The sequence below is a fragment of the Hydra viridissima genome, unplaced genomic scaffold (assembly GCF_058129835.1).
Source record: "Hydra viridissima isolate aposymbiotic clone 2 unplaced genomic scaffold, HvirCarnegie_v1 scaffold_10, whole genome shotgun sequence".
Lineage (NCBI taxonomy): Eukaryota > Metazoa > Cnidaria > Hydrozoa > Anthoathecata > Hydridae > Hydra > Hydra viridissima.
The window spans coordinates 5,164,745-5,186,979 of record NW_028324309.1 but is presented as its reverse complement, the minus strand read 5'-3'; the positions used below and the strand labels follow the sequence as shown (position 1 = coordinate 5,186,979).

The 22,235-nt window shown below is 28.2% G+C and overlaps 3 protein-coding genes across 5 annotated transcripts; 1 reads left to right on the top strand and 2 right to left on the bottom strand.

Annotated features, from left to right (window-relative positions):
- Positions 1–152: 152 nt before the first annotated feature.
- Positions 153–1,776, bottom strand: LOC149882757 (uncharacterized). The gene is made up of 3 exons (XM_090100914.1): positions 1,651–1,776; positions 731–1,114; positions 153–292 (listed from the first exon to the last, which is right to left on the bottom strand). Exons 2-3 carry the CDS (start codon positions 1,107–1,109, stop codon positions 285–287), a joined length of 387 nt encoding a protein of 128 aa, XP_089957040.1. The 5' UTR covers positions 1,110–1,114; positions 1,651–1,776; the 3' UTR covers positions 153–284.
- A 2,360-nt stretch (positions 1,777–4,136) lies between these two features.
- Positions 4,137–6,395, bottom strand: LOC149882756 (vesicular inhibitory amino acid transporter-like). Its single transcript, XM_090100899.1, has one exon. It carries the CDS (start codon positions 6,044–6,046, stop codon positions 4,553–4,555), a length of 1,494 nt encoding a protein of 497 aa, XP_089957025.1. The 5' UTR covers positions 6,047–6,395; the 3' UTR covers positions 4,137–4,552.
- Positions 6,396–13,090: 6,695 nt separating this feature from the next.
- Positions 13,091–21,966, top strand: LOC149882755 (lysosomal phospholipase A and acyltransferase-like). 3 transcript variants are annotated; one of them, XM_090100903.1, is made up of 6 exons: positions 16,210–16,351; positions 16,621–16,777; positions 17,254–17,474; positions 20,112–20,294; positions 20,940–21,103; positions 21,334–21,966. In XM_090100903.1, exons 1-6 carry the CDS (start codon positions 16,300–16,302, stop codon positions 21,730–21,732), a joined length of 1,176 nt encoding a protein of 391 aa, XP_089957029.1. In that variant the 5' UTR covers positions 16,210–16,299; the 3' UTR covers positions 21,733–21,966. The 3 variants fall into 3 exon arrangements, with proteins under 3 accessions (XP_089957030.1, XP_089957029.1, XP_089957028.1); XM_090100902.1 differs by having other exon boundaries at positions 16,224–16,409; XM_090100904.1 differs by lacking the exons at positions 16,210–16,351; positions 17,254–17,474 and adding an exon at positions 13,091–13,248.
- Positions 21,967–22,235: the final 269 nt, after the last annotated feature.

Sequence of the window (22,235 nt, the reverse complement as noted above, 5' to 3'; positions counted from 1 at the left end):
AAAAATGATAAACCTTTCACTTTTTTTTTCGGACTTTTTATTGTTTTTAGATTAATCTGGGTCATTGTGGAGCGTAAGAATTATTCTTAGTTTGATCAAAAACTTCACCTTTCCACTGCAAGCATTTCCATCAAAACAGCTCAATACCACTGTTTTCTTTTAAATACTATTTTCTTATCTGCACTAATTATATTACATTCTAAATGACCTACATAAAACGATGGTTTACTATTTATCTTGGAGAAGAAAGAGGAGCAGCGAATGTTCTCCATAGAAGATTACGACTAAAACGCTGAAAAAAAAAATATATATATATATCACAAATTATACGTTGGAAATAATCTCAAACAATTACGTTACAGTGACGTTAAATTTTTAACTACCACGTGATAATATTACGTTGCGTATTTTTGACAAAGAATTTTGCTACTTCTTTTGAAAACTTTTTTTTGCAGTAATAAAAGTTACATATTCGAAAGACAATTAAAAGTTTGAGATCACTTTACATTTTTGCTGACCGATCGAAAGAAATAGCTAGCAAAATATCGTTTACATTTCGTTTGGTATTTCACACTACTGATTACTTTGCTCAATTAAAAGAAGCACAGTATTTTATTATCTGTCCCAGTGGGCATGTATCGTCCACACGACGTCCGTTAGACGTCCGTAAAACGTCGGGCGGGTGATGCATACCCACTGGGTTATTATCATTTAATGAATTTTTACTTACATTCCTCGTGATGATCATTTGCTATTGACATAATGCATTCGTAACTGGAAGGTGGATTTTCAGGAATTCCAGGTGTTGAATTCGCTGCAGAGATATAACAATTCTGATACACTTGTGCCTCTCCAGAGGGTGTCTCTTCTATTTTATTAGTTGACGCGTAGTAAAGTTTTACTTGATGCAATTGCAGAGCTTCAGATTTGATGGCTACAAATATACATAGATGACTGACTAGAGATGCAATCCCAATTGATAAAACAATAGCCCCGGTAACCAAAGTGTTGTTTATTAAGACAGCTCCAAGTATGATGAGCACAACTCCAGCCGCAAAGACTGACAGCTCAATAAAAAGTAATAAAACGCAGCAGACTTTCGATAGCATTATCGCTTTGTTTGAACATAAAAAAAATTAAGGAGTAAAATAAATGAACACGGCAGAAAAAGAAAAGAAATGAAAGAGTTTCCTCATCATATCATTTGTAAGCTAAATATCTGTACTTTTGAAAAAACATCAGATCATCAATATCAGATGAGATCTCGGTTTTCTGAGGTTTATAGAGGAAGGCTTTTGTTGTTGTTATTGATACTTAATATTTAAAGCGTCTCTTTTGATTATTCTCTTCGGTTATTGTGGACTTTAAATACATATGTGTAAATCATTTGCCAAGAACAAAACTGAGCAGCTCAAAGTATTATATTAAAACCATATTTTTTTGCGTGTCGGTTTTAATCAAAATATATTTGATCTTATTGAACAACTTTATTTTCTGTTTCATAGTTTTTTTGTTGGTGTTAAATAATTTGACTTGCTATAAAAAATCAATCTTTAACTCCGTATTTCGATTCAATAAATAAGTACTCCGATTCTATATAATAGTTATTAAAAAGTAGACCAATTTTTCCCTATCAAAATTATTACTTACAATCTACAGCTTCAAAGATTTTTTCTCAAAATTGCTAAAAACTTTCAATCTTCATTACATAAAGCGCACGCCGTAAAACTTTTTTTGAAAACTCTATGTAAATACCCAGAGGAAAAGATTAATATTAAAAAGCTTTTTTTTTTTACTCAAATTATGAAAATATCAATGGCAAGCACATAATGAGTCAAATTATAAGAACTTCAATAGAAATAAATGAACAAATGCATCGGCTAAATTATTTAACATTTTACTGATTCCATTTAATTAAGATGAAATCCTTTAACAAAAAGAGCTGAAAAGAATTAAGCCAATTTAAATTAATAGTATCATTAAACATACTTATGCATTGAACATTCTCCCCCTCCATCCTTCAACTGTTTTAAAAGATTTAACTTAGCTATGAACTAAATAAAAAATTGTTGTCAATTCATTCTTTTTGTTACAACAACTTTTTAATTACTTTATTAGTTTTTGCTGATCTTCTGGCTTTTTCTAAGGAAACATTTTGTTAATAAAACGTTATTGGGGAGAATGAAGCTATCTTTCGTGTTTTTTCTTTTACTTTGGGTTAAAAAAATTCTTGCTTAAACGTTTACTTGAAAGAAATTCCATACCTAATTAAGCAATTAATTCCATTCCACATTTAGAACAACGTTTAATTATATCAGTAACTTTATGATCGTGTTAAAAAAGAAGAAAAAATGAAAGAGAAACAGAAGAAAAAATGAGAATTTTCCTAAGATTGACTTCATTTCATGTCCTTTTTTCACTTTCTTGTTTCTTTGTTCCCCCAATAAAGTTATGCTTCAAACCACTATCAGTATCAACGAATATCAAACGAGTGTTTTTCAGAGATTGAAGAGACATTGGCGCTTCTTGTAATTGTATCGAGATCAAATTCGAATGGTATCCAAGTGTCTGAAATTTTATTCTAATTTGTTAAAATACCACCAATTCTTTCGTAAATTGCAAAAGCTATATTGCTTGAATTAGCAAATATTTGATTACGACAGCCACAGAAGCCGTCAAAACAAAAAGAGTAACAAACATTCTGGCATTTTTGTTAAAATGCTAAAAAGTTAAGATATCATAAAGTCCAGATGTTCGAATTATCATTTGACTCGATGAGAATTATCATTTGTCTCAATGTGAAGCACCGTGAAACCTTGAAAAAATGAAGCCGATTATGTAAGAAGGTAGTAAAAAAAGGTACGATCAAGACATTTTTTGTAACAGACTAGTCAATATTTAGCTTTAACTTAAAAATGAATACTTTAAATTGAATGGAAAGTTCTCAAATATTAAGTTATGAGTACTGACTTGTCTATTCCTGTAAAATTATTTGCAGCTAATCTTAGTCCTCGTTTTTCACTGTTCAAAACAGTGTTTGCATACTTACCCTCTGTACGTATTGCTTAATCTCTTCAAGGCGTAACTATTGAGTTTTAGCATTGATTTTAGGCATTGCTTAAAAATGAATGTAAAAATAATATATCAGAATATGCCAATTTAATTATCTATTAATATTTACTGTAAAACTATACTCACTTTTAATCGATATCGGAATAAAATTTACTAGTGTTGTTGTTAACTTTTTTTGGGTTTTCCTTAGTTTTTTCGGGCAGACCTCTTAAGCCAATTTTACATATGATACTTTTTAAGTTCTGTTAAGCTCGTTTAGAGTTGTTGTAAAACTTGATTTTAGCCACCAGCTTTCTGGTGGGATGTGTGTATTCGAGGTACCTCAGCAAAAATTTGTTAAAAACGAGTTTTTTGACCTACACGCATTAAGTATTTTGCAGAATTGTACGGTAAAATACAGAAAATAATCAAGCTCGTTACGAAATAACTTAGGGAAGTTTATTTGATGTTTAAAGAACTGCCATTCTCACCGCAAAATGATAAGACGATGACAAATATTCATATCTTTAATACAAAGTTTATGAATTTTAAATATAAAGTTAAGACAAGCAAAACTGTTATTTAAAGATTTTAATCTAAAAAAATGTATGCGACAGTTTTTCATATGCCGCCCGAAAAACAAGACTTCTTGGTTAAAAGTATTGATTTCCTGGTTTTTATGGCTTTAATATATTTAATGCATATGCATATGGCAAATGCTCTCAAAAGTAAACTTTTCCCATTTTTTTATCTATCAAAATAAGGGGGATTTTAAGATGTTAAAAAAACAGAGATAATGCAAGTTTTTATCTTAATAGTAATTTTTCATAAGCATCAAGCAACTTGAAATAGTAGGATTTTTTGAACTTTACTTTAATTTCCAGACCTTCAAATTATGTCAGAAGGAAAACCTGTAAAGTAATGGCTATGATTCAATGGGTTCAAAAAAAATGCAGTTTGAAGTTTCATAAAATTTTCACATGCCAATTTTCAAAGTTATCCATGTTTGAAATCAATTAATATCTTAGTCTTCAGATTGATAAGTTATTGTTTTATTTTAACAGGACGTTTAAGAAAAAAAGTTGTTTTCACTGATAAGCTCATCCTTTGTAAATTTATTTAATCCTGTATAGAAATATTCATAAATAACAATGATAATAAGGATAGTAATAGTAATGATTCTTATTTATAAAATAAATTTGCAAAATGTACATAATTTACAAGATGGATAGTTCGTTGCGAAATCGGTCACCCATCAGAAGTAACCAATATTGCCACATTGATTAGCATGAACTAGTAAATACATGCTTTTATAAACGAAATTAAAATCTTTTTATTTCTGCACAAAAAACTTGAATAACACTGAAAAATGTATTGGCGCGTTTAGCTGAAAAACTCTATACATTTAGATGGTTATGCGGAATTACAATTAACGATTTGAGATTCAATTGCAGCCTTTAGTACTAACTTTACAATAAGGTCATTTTGATTGTTCCGTCGTTTAATCGGCCTCAGAATAAGCATCTAGCAATGCTTTTGTGGAAAAATACATTCCAGCGCCAGCTGACAATGTCCCGAATAACAAAATGATAATGTGTATAATTAGCTCGGTTTGATCGAGTTTTTTAAGCTTCATGTGAAACAAGCACGGAAAAATGAAAGATAAGCAAATTCCTGTGAAATTTCCCACAAAACTCATATACAGTCCGAAATGAGGCACTAAGACAGCTACCGCTAATGCAATACCAATCAAAGATAATCTTATGATAACGCGTTTCAACCTCGGCATTTCTTGCTCACTGTTCTCGGCTGCTAACTTATCCGGTTCTTCTCCTTCCGCCTCATCTTCATCAGTACCAACCGTAGAAGCATTTAGAATGTTTTCTTCGCTATCTCCCACGTGTTTATTTAAGACGGTTGACGGCAACAACTTTTGAACTTTATTTTTCACCCACTTTTTAGGCAAATTAATTTTATCAAACAACACAAATACTGTGTATGCAGGAAACGTAAATGAAAGGAGTGCCAAAGCAAGAACGCAAACGTTGATGATTATTTTGAAGGGTCCGTGTGGAAGATTGTTGGTTATAACTTGTTTTGTTTCTCCTTTAAAAGTCAGATAACCAATCAGACCAAAAATTATCTTAACAACTGTTATTGAAAAATAGGTTAGATTCATTACCACGCCATAGTCTTTTTTATTTCTCATACTCCCTTCTATTGCCGGCATGTAGGGTTGCGAAGAATAGCTCACAACAATAATACCCATCGAGACAAAAAACTCACCAACATTCCAGTCAGGAGTTTCGTGAATGCGCCAGTCATCAGATTTGTAAAAAGCATACACTGCAACTGTAACATAAACAACTTGTCCTATTATCACAGTAAGTAAACTCACAAAGGCAACTTGACCTAAATTCATCATAAAGGCATTTGGAATTACCAACACAAATGCCAACAACGACCATTGGAATTTTTGAATCGGAGCGTTCGGAAATGAGCTATGAAGAATGGAACCACAAAGGATCAGCAGCAAAGTGCAATAAGAAAGTTGCTCAACCAGCATAGCAATGTAAACCATCCATTTACCGACGTTTCCATAAAATGCCTCTCCTATTTCCTCGTAAGAAGATCGGGAACGCACTTCAACTCCTGTTTCTGGATCTGCATCATACAAACAACGAACCAGTTTTTTGCTTGTGTAGTTGGAGATAATGGCAATAAACGCGGTAAACATCAAACTTAGATAAGTCCCAGACAGCACCACAAAAGGCATTGATAAAATCACCACACCCTGGTTGGCGTTGAATATATTCCAAAATGTTTGGGTGTTTGATACCTTTTTAGCATTACCAGATTGGTCTTTGATGCCTTCTCCGTCTATGAGAAATTCTGTACTTTCGTTTTCTTCTTCTTCTGGTTTGGAGCACATGATGTCGTAAGTGTTTTTTAAATTCCCGACGAACTCTTGAAAAACTGGTTTAGAAAACCACATTTTAAATAACTCTTACAAATATCTTTTAAAAACGACGAGTTCTTTCTTGATTGCACTTTTGAACTGTTGGCTTTTTTGTCTTTAAATATTTTCTTTTGGTCTTAAAGCTAATTTTGATTGCAATGAATGAACCATTTTTAAATTTTTGATGTTAAAAACGTAAATTTTAGTAACTACTGATGAAAATCTTAAAAGCAATCTACGTCTTCAACATTTACTTCAAACCAATCTCATCATTTAGAGAGTGTTTTTAATAAGCTTGGTATCCACTTAGAAAACGCTTCAGCAAATCAAAAATCTATTGCATTAGTTACAGACTTCTCTTTATCTAATAACCCTTAACTAAATGTTTTCATTGAATTGCGCTCGATTAGACACTGCTTTCATTAGCGTATTTCTATTACTCAACTTCATAATAAAAAAAAAAAAAAAAAAATAGTTTAAAAATGAAGGCTTTAAAATGAAATAAAAACAATTTTAGAAATAATAATAGCTAAAGAAAGAAATAAAGAGAAACAATGCATATGATTTGTGTTTCCCAGTCAAATATTTTTTTATTTTTTGAATTAAAATTAGTTAAAAAAAAAAAAACTTTTAAAGGACGCTTCGTTTTTCTCATGAAAGTGTTCAAGTTATCTCTATTTCTAAGATTGGACTTTCCCTACAACTCTTTGATATATATGTATATATATATTATAGTGTTGGAAGATGTTTTAAAAATCACTTGTCTGTAACTCATCATTACTAAAAAAATGGCTCTAAGGCGCCGCAGACATATTTTCTTTTATTATTCTGATGAAATGAATTTTTTGTAGTTGGGCGTAACCTTTGATTTCAAACCTTTCCACAAAAAGCTGTACTTTTCTTAGCATAGCTATTCAGAGCGTGGCTTATGTTAAATTGTCCGTTTAAAGTCCTTTTAAAATAGCAAAACAACTTTGATTAATTTTTTATTAAAAGTGATGTTCTATTTTTTTTTACTAAATAGCAAGTTCATTTAATTCATTAAAATTTGAAAAAATTCTGCTTTATTATGAGTCGCAGTTGTTTAAAATGATTTTTTAATCATTTATTGTTTGCTTTTTTTTCTCCTTTTTTTTTCACCTGCAAATGTCACCTTTGCTTTTTTGAACTTTTTAGATTTAAAAACAAATGATTAAAGTATTTTAAAAAGAAAAGAAAATTTCGCTTAAAATAGAAAAAAAAAAAAAAAAGAAAAATTAATTATTAAAGAAAGTCGAAAAAATAAATTGCTATTACAGTTATCAACTTGTTAAGTTTTCATTTGACATTAAGAATCCCTTGTAAGTTAGCAAAATTCTTAACTATTTTATTGAAAATGTTTTTCATATTTCAGTCATTAAAACCCGTATCAAAAGACATAGAATTGAGCCGAGGTAAAAAGTATTTGCAATGCAGCTTTGCAAACCTAATAAAATATTACAAAGTTAGTAAAATTTTAAATCTGGTGATCTATAGAGACATTAAACTATTTTCATTAAAAAGCGAATTACACAGAGATACTTTAAATTCGAAAGGAATTCATTCTACATTGTTGTTGTTTTTCTTCTTGGAAAAAGGTTTTAATTTAGTTGTAGCACAGATAGCTCTTTAAACCTCATAATATTTTCGAATGTGAATTTTTAGTTCGAGGTTTGCCATCTTTACCCCTTATTCTGGTTCTAGAAATCTGAATATATTTTCTTTGATAAAAACAGGAAAGTTTCTTACTATCTTTTACCAGCTTAAGTTATTATCACGATTAACTATCAATTTATCTCAGTTCCAAGGTTAGAATTTATCCCATTTACTCACACAGATGAGAAATTGCCATAAATAATAACTCACAGACAATTATCGGAGCTTTGAGCAGTATATTTAATTTTTGAGCTGGAATATTTAAAAACAACAACAACATTGTCGGTTTTATTATCTTAATGTCGGTTTTATTGTCTTAATGTCGGCTTCAAGTTAGTTAAACTAGACGAGGAGTTAGTATATAATGAAGCGAATCTTTGGTGAAAGGAAAGACAAGAAAAGAGGACATATAAAATTTGTAAACTATAACAGGGTACATAAATAAGAGAAATACTTAACATAAACTTTATTGATTTTTCCATTATAAAACGAGTTACACGCAATGCTATAAAATTCAGATATCGAACTTAATTCTTTACCGACTGCATTCCCTTTTTAGAGCACCAAGTTTTAAATTATTCTTTAATTGGGGTAATGACGTAAACATTATTTACGTTTATTTAAAAAATTTTGATTTGCTATTTAAAGGTAAATAATATTTACTAATAAAAGTATGTTCCATTTTCAGATGAAATTACACATTTTCAAAAATTTCCCAATTTGTCATTTTTTTCATTTGAATAATTTTAATTAATTCGGATGTAAAACTCTTTAAAAAATGACTCGATTTTTAACTGTTAGTGAAGCTTTAGAACGTGTAAAAGTTTGCGAAGCCAAGAAAATTATAAAAGGCGTGGATTTATAAATTGTTATTCTTCTTCCAGACGATATCGTAAACCAAGACGTACCTACAAAGTTTTGATTATAGGTGAGTAATGGCATGTTAATATTTGGATAGAAAGCCATCGTGTTACTACAAGCAGTCAAAAAGATGTTGAACCTTTGAAAACGATGTTGAAGTACCGCAAAAGGCAGCTTTGTTCAAGTTCTTAACCGCAATGAAGGAAATGATAGCTACAACTAGGGAATGTCATCGTGTCCCGTTCGGCAAAATATTTTTCAGGTCCCGAAGCCGTTCGGGTATAAACCCGTTAAATACCCGATATCCCGATAACCCGAAACAATAATCGAAAGGGTTAACGAGCACCGACAGCTAAGGACCCGAAACCGATAAATTATCGGGTACCCGTTCGGAAATTGAACTTTTTTTTTTTCCGAAAACCCGAAACAGTTCGGTTTTTGGCTTTATCACCGGTTGGGTCCCGAAACTTAGTAAAAGATTTTTAAAAAATGCGAAAATCGCTAAAAGTCACCAAATTTTTGCTACAAATGATTGCTTACGGTAATTTTAGCACCTTTGGAAGAGTCCGTGAAATGTATAACGTAAAATTAAAAAAATGTACTAAATTTAACTTACTTAAGCTGGGAGTTAATTAATGAAGTATTTGATTAAAGTCTACAGTTAATTAAACAACATGAGTAAATAAAAGAGGATAAATGATGTGAAAATATATGCAGTTTTGGTACCAAAAGTTAACTTTCTAAGCACACTAGTTGTCTTAGTCATCATAGAAGTAAAAATTTGGCAAGTTTAGCAATTTTACCTCAGAAATTTAATCTAACACTGATTACAAATAAAGATTTAAAGCTTGGAAAAGTACTGATTCGGAGACTGTTTCCATAGGATTCTGAAACAAGTTTAAAAAATTTTTTTTTGACAAATTCTTTGTCTTCTTCAATGTCATATATCTCCATAATGTTAATTGCGTCAACAGGGGCTTCCTCGATGTTATCATTCGGGTCTTCATTTGGAATTGATGAAGAGCTTATGGTTTCTGAGCAGAATTTGAGCAACTTTCTTTTCTCAAATTGAAAATAGTTGCTCTTGATAAAGAGAAGTTTTTTAGCCTTCAGAGGATCCATATGGTTTCTTTCCTTGGTGACTGTCAAGCTGGCAGCGCTGAACAAGCGCTCTGAGAATGCTGAACTTGCAGGAATGTTCAGGATAGTAAAAGCAGCCTCGAAAAGAATTAGATTGATGTTCTGTTATGTCACTCAGAACTGGATTGGCTTTCCCATCCATTCAGAAACTGCCTCAACATCATTTTCATAAGCAAAAAGTTCTCCTTTCAATCCAGTCGCGCTCTTCTTCTGCTTCTTTGGCTGGATAAAGCTCAAAGACGAACTTCCATACTGTGAGTGCCGAAGGCTGTCTTTGACGAGGAATGGTTCAATCTCGGAGTATTCTTCCCCACTTTTGCTGAACAACGTGACTAGAACTCTTTGACAGCTTCTTCAGGATCCTTAACCAAATTCTGGAGACTAAATTTTGTTTCTTTGAGCTTGGCTTTCAAGAACTTGATGTATTGGTCCGAAAAATATAAAAGAGAATATTGGTCTGAAATGTATTGGTCTAAAAAATATAAAAAGTTAGACTTTCATGGGCAAAAAGACTGACTTTTAGGGCAGATAGTCAGACTTTTTCATACTTTAACCAATTTTTACTAAGTTTGTGTCCAAATATTTATATCTATTTGCATTTTTGAAATTATTCGCAACTGTTTCCTCTCATTTCTTTAAATTATTTGCGACTTTAGATTGCATTACTTTAGATCATTTATTATCATTATTAGCAAATATTATTATTAACTTTAAATGTTACTTTTGACAAAATGTTTTTTTCTTTTACGCACGTCAAATTTTCAATTCAAAACTTTAAAACTATAACCTTTCTAACATCATTTGAAGAAACGGAAAAGGAAACAATTCTGACACACAATGATACTTTACTATCGCTTTTACTAGTTTTGGCTCACCTCAGATTTTTTGTAACAACCAATCAGAATCGAACATTTCAAATAAAGGGTGAGATAAAGTAATTTTTCCAAACGGATGGCGTGAAAAACATAAGGAAATATATTAAATTTTGTTTAACTGCCAAAAGGCCAAGTGAAAATGTTATTATTGCGATTATTACGGTTATATTCCACTGAGGTAACTTTTTAAGAAATATCACTTATTTTTGTTTTATTTATTCAACAAATATATATGGGTGGTGCAGACTCGTTGGACCACTTTTGTAGCGTTTATCGCCTAAATACAAAACCTAGAAAGTGATGATGGTGCTTTTTTTCTATCTTTTTAAGATATGGCAGTTGTGGTTTAATGAAGATTGTGCCAATCATCTGGCTATAATACGCCACACCTCATCTTCCGGCGGCACATGTTGTTCGATTAGGTGTGATCGTAATGAAATATATATATATATCAAGAAATTCGCGTGCAAGAAAAAAATATGTAAAATAATTAAAGAGATTCTTTAACTTTATCTAAATAATAAGTACATAGATTTCATTATCATTTTTATTTTTATTTCATTATCATTTTTATTTTTATTTCATTATCATTTTTATTTTTATTTCATTATCATTTTTATTTTTATTTCATTATCATTTTTATTTTTATTTCATTATCATTTTTATTTTTATTTCATTATCATTTTTATTTTTATTTCATTATCATTTTTATTTTTATTTCATTATCATTTTTATTTTTATTTCATTATCATTTTTATTTTTATTTCATTATCATTTTTATTTTTATTTCATTATCATTTTTATTTTTATTTCATTATCATTTTTATTTTTATTTCATTATCATTTTTATTTTTATTTCATTATCATTTTTATTTTTATTTCATTATCATTTTTATTTTTATTTCATTATCATTTTTATTTTTATTTCATTATCATTTTTATTTTTATTTCATTATCATTTTTATTTTTATTTCATTATCATTTTTATTTTTATTTCATTATCATTTTTATTTTTATTTCATTATCATTTTTATTTTTATTTCATTATCATTTTTATTTTTATTTCATTATCATTTTTATTTTTATTTCATTATCATTTTTATTTTTATTTCATTATCATTTTTATTTTTATTTCATTATCATTTTTATTTACAGCTAGCGTCGCTCAATTGGTGCTGTATTTTCAAATTTATGGTCTGTGACAGATGAAATCGCAGGAAACAATTGGTTTAAGACAAAACCTAGAAGTGAATCTGTCAGATTTTTAAACATAAATCATAGCTTTGAGAATCCTTCATTCGATGAAGCCTAGAGAATTCGTGGTCAGATCCATATTATTTCGATAAAGAATTATTAATATTAAAAGCTTATTTGTGTTTATTCTTGTTTGTCTCAACTACTCATTATATTGAAAAAAAAAGAGTATCAATTCAATAAAACAAAGTGGATATCAATAGAATGAAAACAAAGTAAGCAAAGTTTTGCATCTGTTGTTCAAGAAATAAGATATAAATACCTAAAGCCTAATGCAAAATTAAAATATTGAAACCAAACCTATCATTATAGAAGAAAGCAAAATATTTGAAGGAAGCATGTTAGCTTAAGCAATTCACTATGTCCCAGAATCGGGATTTATTGAACCAACATCAGCTGCTTGTTAAAATGTCATAATGGTTTGTAAGACACTGAAAGCAAGTTAATAATTTAATGTTAAAATAATCCAAAAGATAGATATGTAAAAAAGTTCAAGAAAACTTTCATTTTAATCAAATATATAACAGGTTTTGTCCAATTAAATGTTAACTGTGTTTTTTAAACATTTCATTTTATTATGAAAAACTTGGTTTAACTGATGAACTTAAATGAGAAACCCATGTTATTCATAATAAACTGCGAGGCCTGGACCATAGTAATTTTCCATGCCAAATGTTCTTCAAGGAAAATCTTTGATTTATTTTTGAACAAAGCTAAAATACTGTTTTGAAGAAAACTAATTAGTTGTTATTATAGTATCTTGTTATAAATATATTACCTTGTTATAAATATATTACATTGTTGTTAATATATTACACTGTTATAAACATATTGTTGCAAAAATATTATCTTGTTATAAATACATTATATTGTTGTAAATATATTATATTGGAAAATATTAGGTATTTGATAATACTAAAATAAGTATTTAAAACACTTAATTTTGTATCATCAGTTCTTCATTCTTGGAAAGTTTTCTTTGAGAAAAGACAATTTTACAGTTAGAGATGCATATATGTCTGGAAATCTGGCTAAATATGAAAACATTAATTTGGGTTTAAACTTTACAGTTTATAACATTCAGGAAATTTGATTGTTTATTTGAAAAAAAAATTCAGTTTTAAAGTCAAACAATAAGAGTATGAAATGTAAACTTGTTTGCGATATAAGACTTGTGAAATCTCAAAATTCTTGAGTAAACATTTACTGGGCATTGCTCAATTTCAGCAAAATTCAAATCGTTGTAAACTTGTAGTTTTTTTTTTTAATCACACTCTGTAAAATTTAAATAAACACATTTAGCTTTAAAATGAACAAGTATACACAAAATCAAGATTGATAATTAAATTGTATCAGAAATTATTTATTTTATTTTGGTTTTAACTGGTTACAAACGGATGAGGAAGTCATGCAAAACAAAAATGGTTTAAAGTGGTATATAAGTAAAGTTTTCACAGAAGCGTTTTAAATTGATTTATATTTAAGAAGGCTTTAGATTTAGAAAGTTTATCTATTTTTTGGTTTCTTTTATTTATTACATATTAAACCATACTTCCTTAGATCTTACTTTCTAAAATAAAAATCTGTAATTTAATCATAGAAGCATTTCTAGCTACATCCATAATATCTTTAGTAGCATAATAAAAGAAATTCTTTGATAATTTCAACGATATTTTAAATATTGCAAAGTATTCTTATACGTTACTCTTTTAAATAGTTTGATTGGTTATTTCTCAAAAACTATTTGAAAAAAGATTATTTTCCGAAAATTTTACAACTGTGCATTTCTCAGAAACTGTGTTTTTCATATTTTTTTGTTTATAACATTGTTATTTGGTTTTTCTGTTGGCAACAAATAATAACAATTAAAGTACTAATTTCAGTCTTTTTAGAAAAATCTGAAGCTTGTTAAAATACAACTTTTCATTCTTTTAAAAACAGCAAATCCTTTGGTGTGACAAAATTATATGTAGGGTAGGGCGGGGCTAGTTGAGCATAGGGCAAGTTGGGCAGCTAAAATATCTCAAAAACTACGCATCAAATGACAAAACATCTAATGGATGAAAGATAGGTATATTATTTGGCAACTCTTAAGTATTAATATTTTACCCATTTATTTGACTTTCCATTATACTTAGCCATATTTCCCTAACTATTATAGCTCTTTTTATAAACTTACGTTAGTATCACCTAATCTAATCGGGGTAAGTTGAGCAGGTTTGCAAAAAATTAATAAAACGGGCATTATCGGACATGGAGAAACATTTCGTTGGGTAAACGTTTTAAGGTCCATGAACACTTAAATTAATCATTACTAAATGAATCATTAATTTAAATTTATTATTACTAAATACTCTTAACAATTTAAAATATAAGAAGTTCTTTTTTTTAATATCTGAAATTCTTTTTTTTTAAAAATATTTTAATGTGATTTAACACTATAAAATTTTAGCTTCTTTTAAAATTATTTTTACTTAAATATTACTTAGTCAATAAAATGTATAAGTCAAAAAGTTCAGAAATATAAATTTTAACTTACTGCCTTTTTTTTTAACTTACCCCACTGTGGGGTTGAGCGGCTTGGTAAACTTTAGAGAATATTTTCTCAAAAAAATCTAAAAAAATTTTTTTTTCTATGCAATTTTTAGCAGATAAAATTATCTTTCTAATAGTGAAAAAATAATGTAAATCCGACGCACCGTTCAAGAGATCTATTAGGTTTAGTAAAAATCGCACGACTAGCCCCGCCCTACCGTAAAAACGTATGGTAAAAAAACCGCATGGTAATACCACTACCCTTCACAACAAAATATTGATGGCAACAACCACTAAGGAGGCCAAAGAACTACATTTAAATTTTTACATTATATAAGAAACTTCATTTATTTTCAATGCAATCTTCTGTCCAATGAAGAGTTGGTATCAGTTGTACAATTCAAAAAAACATTGCACAAAGAGGATAAACAAGAAATACTTATTCGGTTTGATAATTTCTTTGAACAATCAAATCTTAAGTTATAACATATATTGAACATTAAAAAGTGTAAAAAGCAATACTAAGATACGACAATTTTAAAAGATTAAAAAACACTTTTCAGCTGTAAAGAATGAAAGACTATTAAACAAGTTGTCAATATAGCTCCAAGAAACCGCAACATCTTTTCAAGCCTAGTGCCGTGGATAGAGGAAGCTCTCTGCATCCTTCATATTTTAGTCCAGATATCAAGGTAATTTTTCACAGTACCGAAGTTGCTCTAAGATGAAGGTTTACAACTTCTTTCAACCCTTATTCTTATTTTAAATCTTAATAAATAGTAAAAAATTTAAATATGCATAATACTACAGTCCAAGAATAAACTAAGAACATCTGATGTTCTTTAACTTTTGATGGCTGCATTGCTACTTTTTTTTATAAAAATATCAGTAGCGAACCTAGCGTTTGGCAAACATACGAGCTGGAGCGTAAAGAACACTATTTGATGATTTTTTTTCTAACACATTTTGACGCTCATTACTTTTGTTGAAGCTAAGAGCCCACATTTAAATTAAGTAGAATGCAGAAAAACACTTTTCAGTATGATTTTTAGCCTGAAAAATAAACTCCCTAATTCCTAGCCTAATACAATATATGCTAATTAAAAAGTTTTTTTTTAATTTTTTAATTTTTTTTTTCTGTTTTTTTTTGTTTTAGATCATTCTTTTCCCACTGTGAACTGGTTGCCATTTTTATTTTTAGAAGGGGAAATTGACAATTTTTTACCAATGACACACGAAGTCAAGATAAAAATAGTCGCTGTTGATTTCAGTTGCATAGTTAGTCTGTTGGGTACAAACTAACGTCTATCTACACATATCTACTGCTTGTAAACACAGGGGGAGAATTCATATGTAAACTTTCAAGTTACTTCACAATTTTTTGAAGTATGAAAAAAGCTTCTTAATTTAACCAAGCGTGAACAATCTTTTGTCAATTTGAAAAATTGTGAACAATGTTACTATTATTAAAAAGAAAAATATAAAAACACGCAAAAATTTATTTTCTTTGTTGTGTCGTTTTCTTAATTTTGTTGCTAATGCAACTTAGTATTCTTTAATATTAACGCACCCACTTAAACAATTCTTTAATAATGATAATAATTGTTTCCAAATTTCCAAATTAAATTGGCTTTTTTCATAATGTGATTTATAAAATCAAGAACTGTGAAACAAATATATTTTTTCAATTTGATCAGCCTGTGCCACAGCTATTTAAAACTACTATATTATTAAAAGGTCATTACTGCAATAGGTAGTGGCAGTCGTAAAAATTATCTTTGTTCTTTTTTGGGGACAAGATCGTCGCCTATTTTGCCGACTGAAATATTTAAACCGCTTACGTAATTATTGGCGTAATTAAATAGCTGATTTTAATAAGCTTTTCTGTTAAATTGTTTCAAATAGTTCCGCACATGACAAGATTTATCAAAGTAAGCTCCAGTTGTACATATGTGGCTAGCTGATGTGAACAAAAATGAATGTTCAGTACAGCATTTTAAAAGTAACACTTTTATTAATTTGTTTAAATAATGGCGATTCTCTTACGCCGATAATTATTGGTAAGTCTAATTTTTTAAAAATAGTTAAAAAATAAAACGAGAAATCCATAGCTATATTTAAAATTATTCATTTTCAATACATCTTAATAATTAAAATAGTTAAACTTTTAAAGGTGAAAAACTGTAGACATGCTACCTTCATGAAATCTTAAAAGCTGATCTCTTATACTCTTCTGTTATACCTTTGATCGTAGTAATTTTTAAAATTTAGTTCCTGGTATTGGAGGGAGTCAGTTACAAGCAAAATTAAATCGAAATGAAAGTTTGCATTATTGGTGCTATAGGCAATACCCTGATTGGTTCACAATATGGCTAAATGTAGTAGAGCTTCTTCCCTTAGCTGAACAGTGTTGGGTTGATAATATGAAGTTAGTGATTTTTTTTACTGATTTACATTGCTAGGTCTTTTGTGATCAAATCATTTCATTAAAAAAATATAGGAAAAGCAAATAATTTCAGTTAAATATCATCAGTTAAACAGCTTCAGTTTGATAACCATTGTTTTTTTGTCTTTATTCAGATATCAATGAAATTATTACTTTTTTTATCTACTTAATTAACGTTTAGCTTGTTAAGTATAGGAACCTTAAATTTATCATTTTCAAAAACTCTTGTATTTCCTAACTATTATTACAAAAACTTTAAATATTACTTATATTTCAAACAATTTTTCAGAGTTGAAAAAAAAAAAAAAAAAAAAAAAAGGTTATAAACATAAAAGTTTTGGAACTTGAATGAAAAATTAGCACAAAAATTTATTTACTTAAGCATATTAGTGTCTCCTAAATTTTTTTTTTTAAATATATATATAAAGCTAAATAATAACATAGTTAAGCACTCATAGGTTAAATTACAATGACGCTACAAAAAAGATGGAAAACTCACAAGGTGTTTATACCAGAGTACCAGACTTTGGCAATACATCAGCTATTGAGTGGTTAGATCCTAATTTCCACGGCCCTGGTATATACTTTTTCCCATTTGTTGATGCTTTAACTCGCTTAGCTGGCTATGTAAGAGGGACAACATTAAGAGCTGCACCATATGATTTTCGCTATGATCCTAGTATGTTTTATACTTTTCTATTTTTGTATACCTTTAATATACAAATAAACCATTCCATGTCAAATGAACCGAATGTTTAGAAGGTTCTACATGGACCACTTTAACTTTCAACAACTACTGAAAGTTGTTGTGTTGGTGTATATCATTTAGATTAGAAAATCCTAAAAGTTTTATTTTAAAGTCTTTTGTGGTTTTGGGAAAGAGAATCTTTTCTCTTCAGCAAAATTTGTTTACATTTTTCTGATTTTGAAGAGCTTTCTCTTAAAATCTAGACTTCAAGTTGCTATTAATCAAATTGGACTTTTTATTCAAAAAAGCTGCTTCCCATACTCAGGTTTTTTTAAAAATTGTTTTAGAATCAAAAGTTTTGTTACTTTGAATCACATCAAAATTTTTTCTTGACATTTTTTATTCACATTAATTGAAGTATGTTTTTTCAGAATATTAGATCACTAGGTGTATTATATTCAAAGAGTAAGTGATGTTTACATGATAAAAATAAAGCCTTTTTTGAAACTTAAAAATAAGTAAAAAACATTAAGTATACATGAATTTTTAGAATTTTTGGAAATAAATTTAAAAAGTATTTAATTTAAAATAAGTCTTTCAAAGTAAAGTAAATTTCTCAAATTTTTGTTAAATAAAAAAAACTGAAATATTGAGATATTGAAACTGAGATATTGAAAACTTGTTTTAAGTCAATTTCATAACATATCTTGATTGCTTAAGGTCCCAACATTGATACAAACCACCCCAACAAGTTTTATCAAAATCTGAGGTGGTCCATTTAAGGGTCATTAATCCATTTGGGATAGAATGATGCAAATATTTTTTGTTATAACAAAACATAACATCATATAGCATGCTATAACAAACAGACTGGAAATGAATATTTTTTTATTAATCAGAAAGTAAGATTTTTTTTTAAAAAAGAAAACTTGCATTCTGAGATTTTTTGTTTAAAAAAAAATGTCTTTAAGTATAAGCTCAAAGAAAGTTAAAAAAATAAGTGTCTTTATATTATTCAAACTTGCTAGGATATTCTGTAAATCTTTTAGTAGTTTTTTTTAACAGATAATATTTAATTTCTTTAATACAAATAGTAAATGTTCATTGAAGCAAATAAATACTGTCAGTTAAATTTTATAAAAAAAATAATCCATGTGAAAGCATCCAGTGCATGATAAAAAATAAAAAAAGCACCCTGTCAAAATTTTGAGGGGGAGAACCTATTGAAAATGTTTCCTAAAATTAATAGACACTGAAGTCTTAACATTACTTCTAAATTTACTGGATTACCCTCAAGAAAAAAGAAATGCTGATGTAAGCCATAATATTTTTATAAAATTTTGAAAGTACCAAACACTATTTCATTATTCAGATTTTTAAATTTAAAAATCAGATGCCACAAATGTGTTTCTTTTGTGACTGAGAATTCCTGAGATTGGTTGTGAGATTCAGCTGGATATTATTTTTATTTTTATGATATTATATAATATTTTTATTAGTGCCATCTCATATTATTTTTATTTATATAATCTCATCATGAATACCCATCTACTAATTAATTACTTAGATTTAGCATATTCACTACACTGGATGCTAACACTGCAACAAATATTTTGTCTTAACTGTTCAGAAATTTTTTCATATTTTGAAATAGTTTTATAATAGTAACTCCTTGTGGCTCCTCAATTTAAAATTTTATTATAAAGTTAGGTTTGTTCAAGTTAATAATGTAAATATTTAAACCAATTATATATAAACGGACAAATTTTTTTTTCTACTTTGGCTTTCATTGTAGAAGTTCTTATTTACCTTCAAGTCACTTATCATTCTTTTTTGCAAATAAAGTTCAAAGGTGAATTCATAAAGATAAAATTTAATCACAGGCTTTAATATATAGGGTTTTTTTCGTTCATTTTTGTTTTCATATCAATGCATTCTTGAATTTCTTAGATACTTAAAATGTTAATACTTTAGATTCTTCAAAACTTTACAATAATTTGTTTGAATATGATCCAGTAGACAGCAAATAGTGAAATTGTGATAATTTCGGAATGTTACTATTTCTAATATGTTCCAATCATCAAACTTAATTGAAGCATCAATTTTTAGGTTTCTGACCTTACTGTTTATAAGTGAAAGCAAGACAATTTTATTAAAAATTGTATTGCCATCTTTGAAGAATCTCTTGCAGTTTCTAATCATTTAAAAAGAAGCAAATTCTGAAGCAAGTTTAATTTAAAAAAAAAAAATTGAATGCTTTCAGATGGATATACAAATTAAAAGCAAGTGCATTGTAATTGATATCAAGAAAGGTTTTTATTTTTAAACAAAGAAGTGTTAAGTTTCAAAGTGTAAAAACATAAAATATACAAAAGTAGTCAAATTCCTATCACGTAAAATCTTCAATTATAAAAATCCTTGTGTGCAATTTTATTTTCAATATTTGATTATTGTGAGAATACACAAACATGTGATATACACAATATTTTAATCAAGAGTTTTCCAGAGATAGTTGAAATCTTTTATTCCCAGCCTGTCATATTTTTCTAAAGTTTTTTTTAGTTAAGTATTAAAAATCCTCCTGAAAATTATTTTAAAAACTTCTTTTTGTTGATTTTTTATTAATAGGTTCTGCTGAAGATTATTTTGAAAGTTTGCGTTTATTGATTGAGCAATCTTATTTTGAAAATGGTAACATATCAGTTATGTTGATATCACACAGCATGGGTGCTCCATACTCACTATACTTTTTGCAAAGGCAACCTCAAACATGGAAAGATAAATTTATTAAGGCCTGGATAACAATATCAGGTAAGTCTATTGTTTATTCATACCTTTGTTAAGACCTGATCTATAATAAAATGTTCTTGGCTTAATTATTATACCATATACTGGTGTGTAAGTTAAGATTTTAAAGTCATTTAAAATGGATGAAATTTGTTCCTTAAGAACACATTTAATCCATTTTAAATGACTTTAACTGTGGAAAATACACATTACATTAAAGATCTGTAAAAATTTTGAACTACTCTTTTCAGTTAAAAATAAGTGGTTGACTTATTTACTCGTTCATACATTATTGCTATTATTTGTTAAATAACTCAATTTATTTTGAGTTATTTAACAAATTAGAACACTTTCAATAAAACAGTAGTATTGAGTTATTCCCAAGATAATTTATCAAAAGAATTTTAGATGTTTAAGTTTTGATGCGCAGATTTATGTAATCTAATTTTTGTTAAATACTTTTGTAAATAGGTAAAGTTTACATTAAAGAAGAGACAACAATAATCATAGTCTTTTCAATAAAAAGAGTGAGTGGCTCTTTACCTAGTTACAATTAAAACTAAAAACTAGGTTACAAATGAGCAAGTATTATTGTAATAACTTTTTGCAGAATTGTCTAAAAGATTTAAAAAAACTTTTTTTTTTTTCTTTTAACTTTCCTCCTTTTAGGTGTTTTTGGTGGATCTGTTAAAGCTGTGCAGGCATACATATCTGGTGATGGCTTCGGAATTCCAGAAATTCTTGACAAACCAATTACATTGAGAGCTTTTCAGCGTACATTTGCTAGTCTTGCTTTTATATTACCAGATAAAAGATTTTGGCAAGATCAAGAGGTAAATTCTCACAGACAATTAATGAGTTTATGATAAATGTATAAAGAGTTATCTGTATTTTTTTTATTTTATGATGAAAAAAATTTTTTTTTTTATTCTTTTTTGATATAAAAGTATTTCATTTTATATTATGCCAAAAGTATTTTATATATATCTTTTTTATCTTATGACAAAAATATTTAAAATTTTTTAAATTCTTTGACATAAAAATATTTTAATTAAACATTTAGATAATCGTGAAGACCCAGAATAGAAGTTATACTGTAAATGACTATGATGCTTTATTTCAAGATATAAACTTTCCAATTGCAAGTAAAATCCTTAAATCAGTCCCTGAGGCTTGGAGTGATCAGCCTCCTGGTGTGAAAATGTTCTGTTTTTATGGTAACCTTATACAAACACCTGAGGTTTTGTATTACGATTCTGGTTTTCCAGACTATTTTCCTTTAATAAGTTTTGGCGATGGCGATGGAACTGTAAACTTGAAAAGTTTAGAAGGTTGTAAGTTGTGGCAAGGAAAGCAAAAACAGGAAATAGTTTCTAAAATAATTTCACACGGAGAGCATAATGATATATTAGGTGATTCACGGTTAATTCATGCAGTCATAGAAGCGTTGGAAGAAAATTGATGTTTTTATTGTTCAGTTTTGTTAAAAAAATATTTTATTGTATAATATATTGTATATTATTTTAGTAAAATTTTCAATATTTTTCAACTTATCAGTATTTAAGAGATATTATGGTTCAAAAGATATTTTTTATGTTTTAACATGCTTATTTACAATCATGTTAACATTTTAACCATTAAATGCTTATTTTACTTCAAATATATATAATATTTAATATTTTGCATTCACAGATTTGCCAAGAATAAATTTCTTGTAATTCTAAAATTGCTGATTGGTAAAATGTACATCGCTAAAAAATAATTTTGTAAAAATGATTTCATTAAGATAATTTATGAGATTTTAACTTTAATCATGTTTATCAAATTTTTCTTTTTTAGTTTTAAAAAGATTCTGTGACATTTTTCTAGTGAATTATTTTGAGTATACATGTTACTTGGTATTCAAAATGTAATAGTTTATAGTTTATTGATCATTATCAACTCAGTTGTATTTAAGTTCTTTTT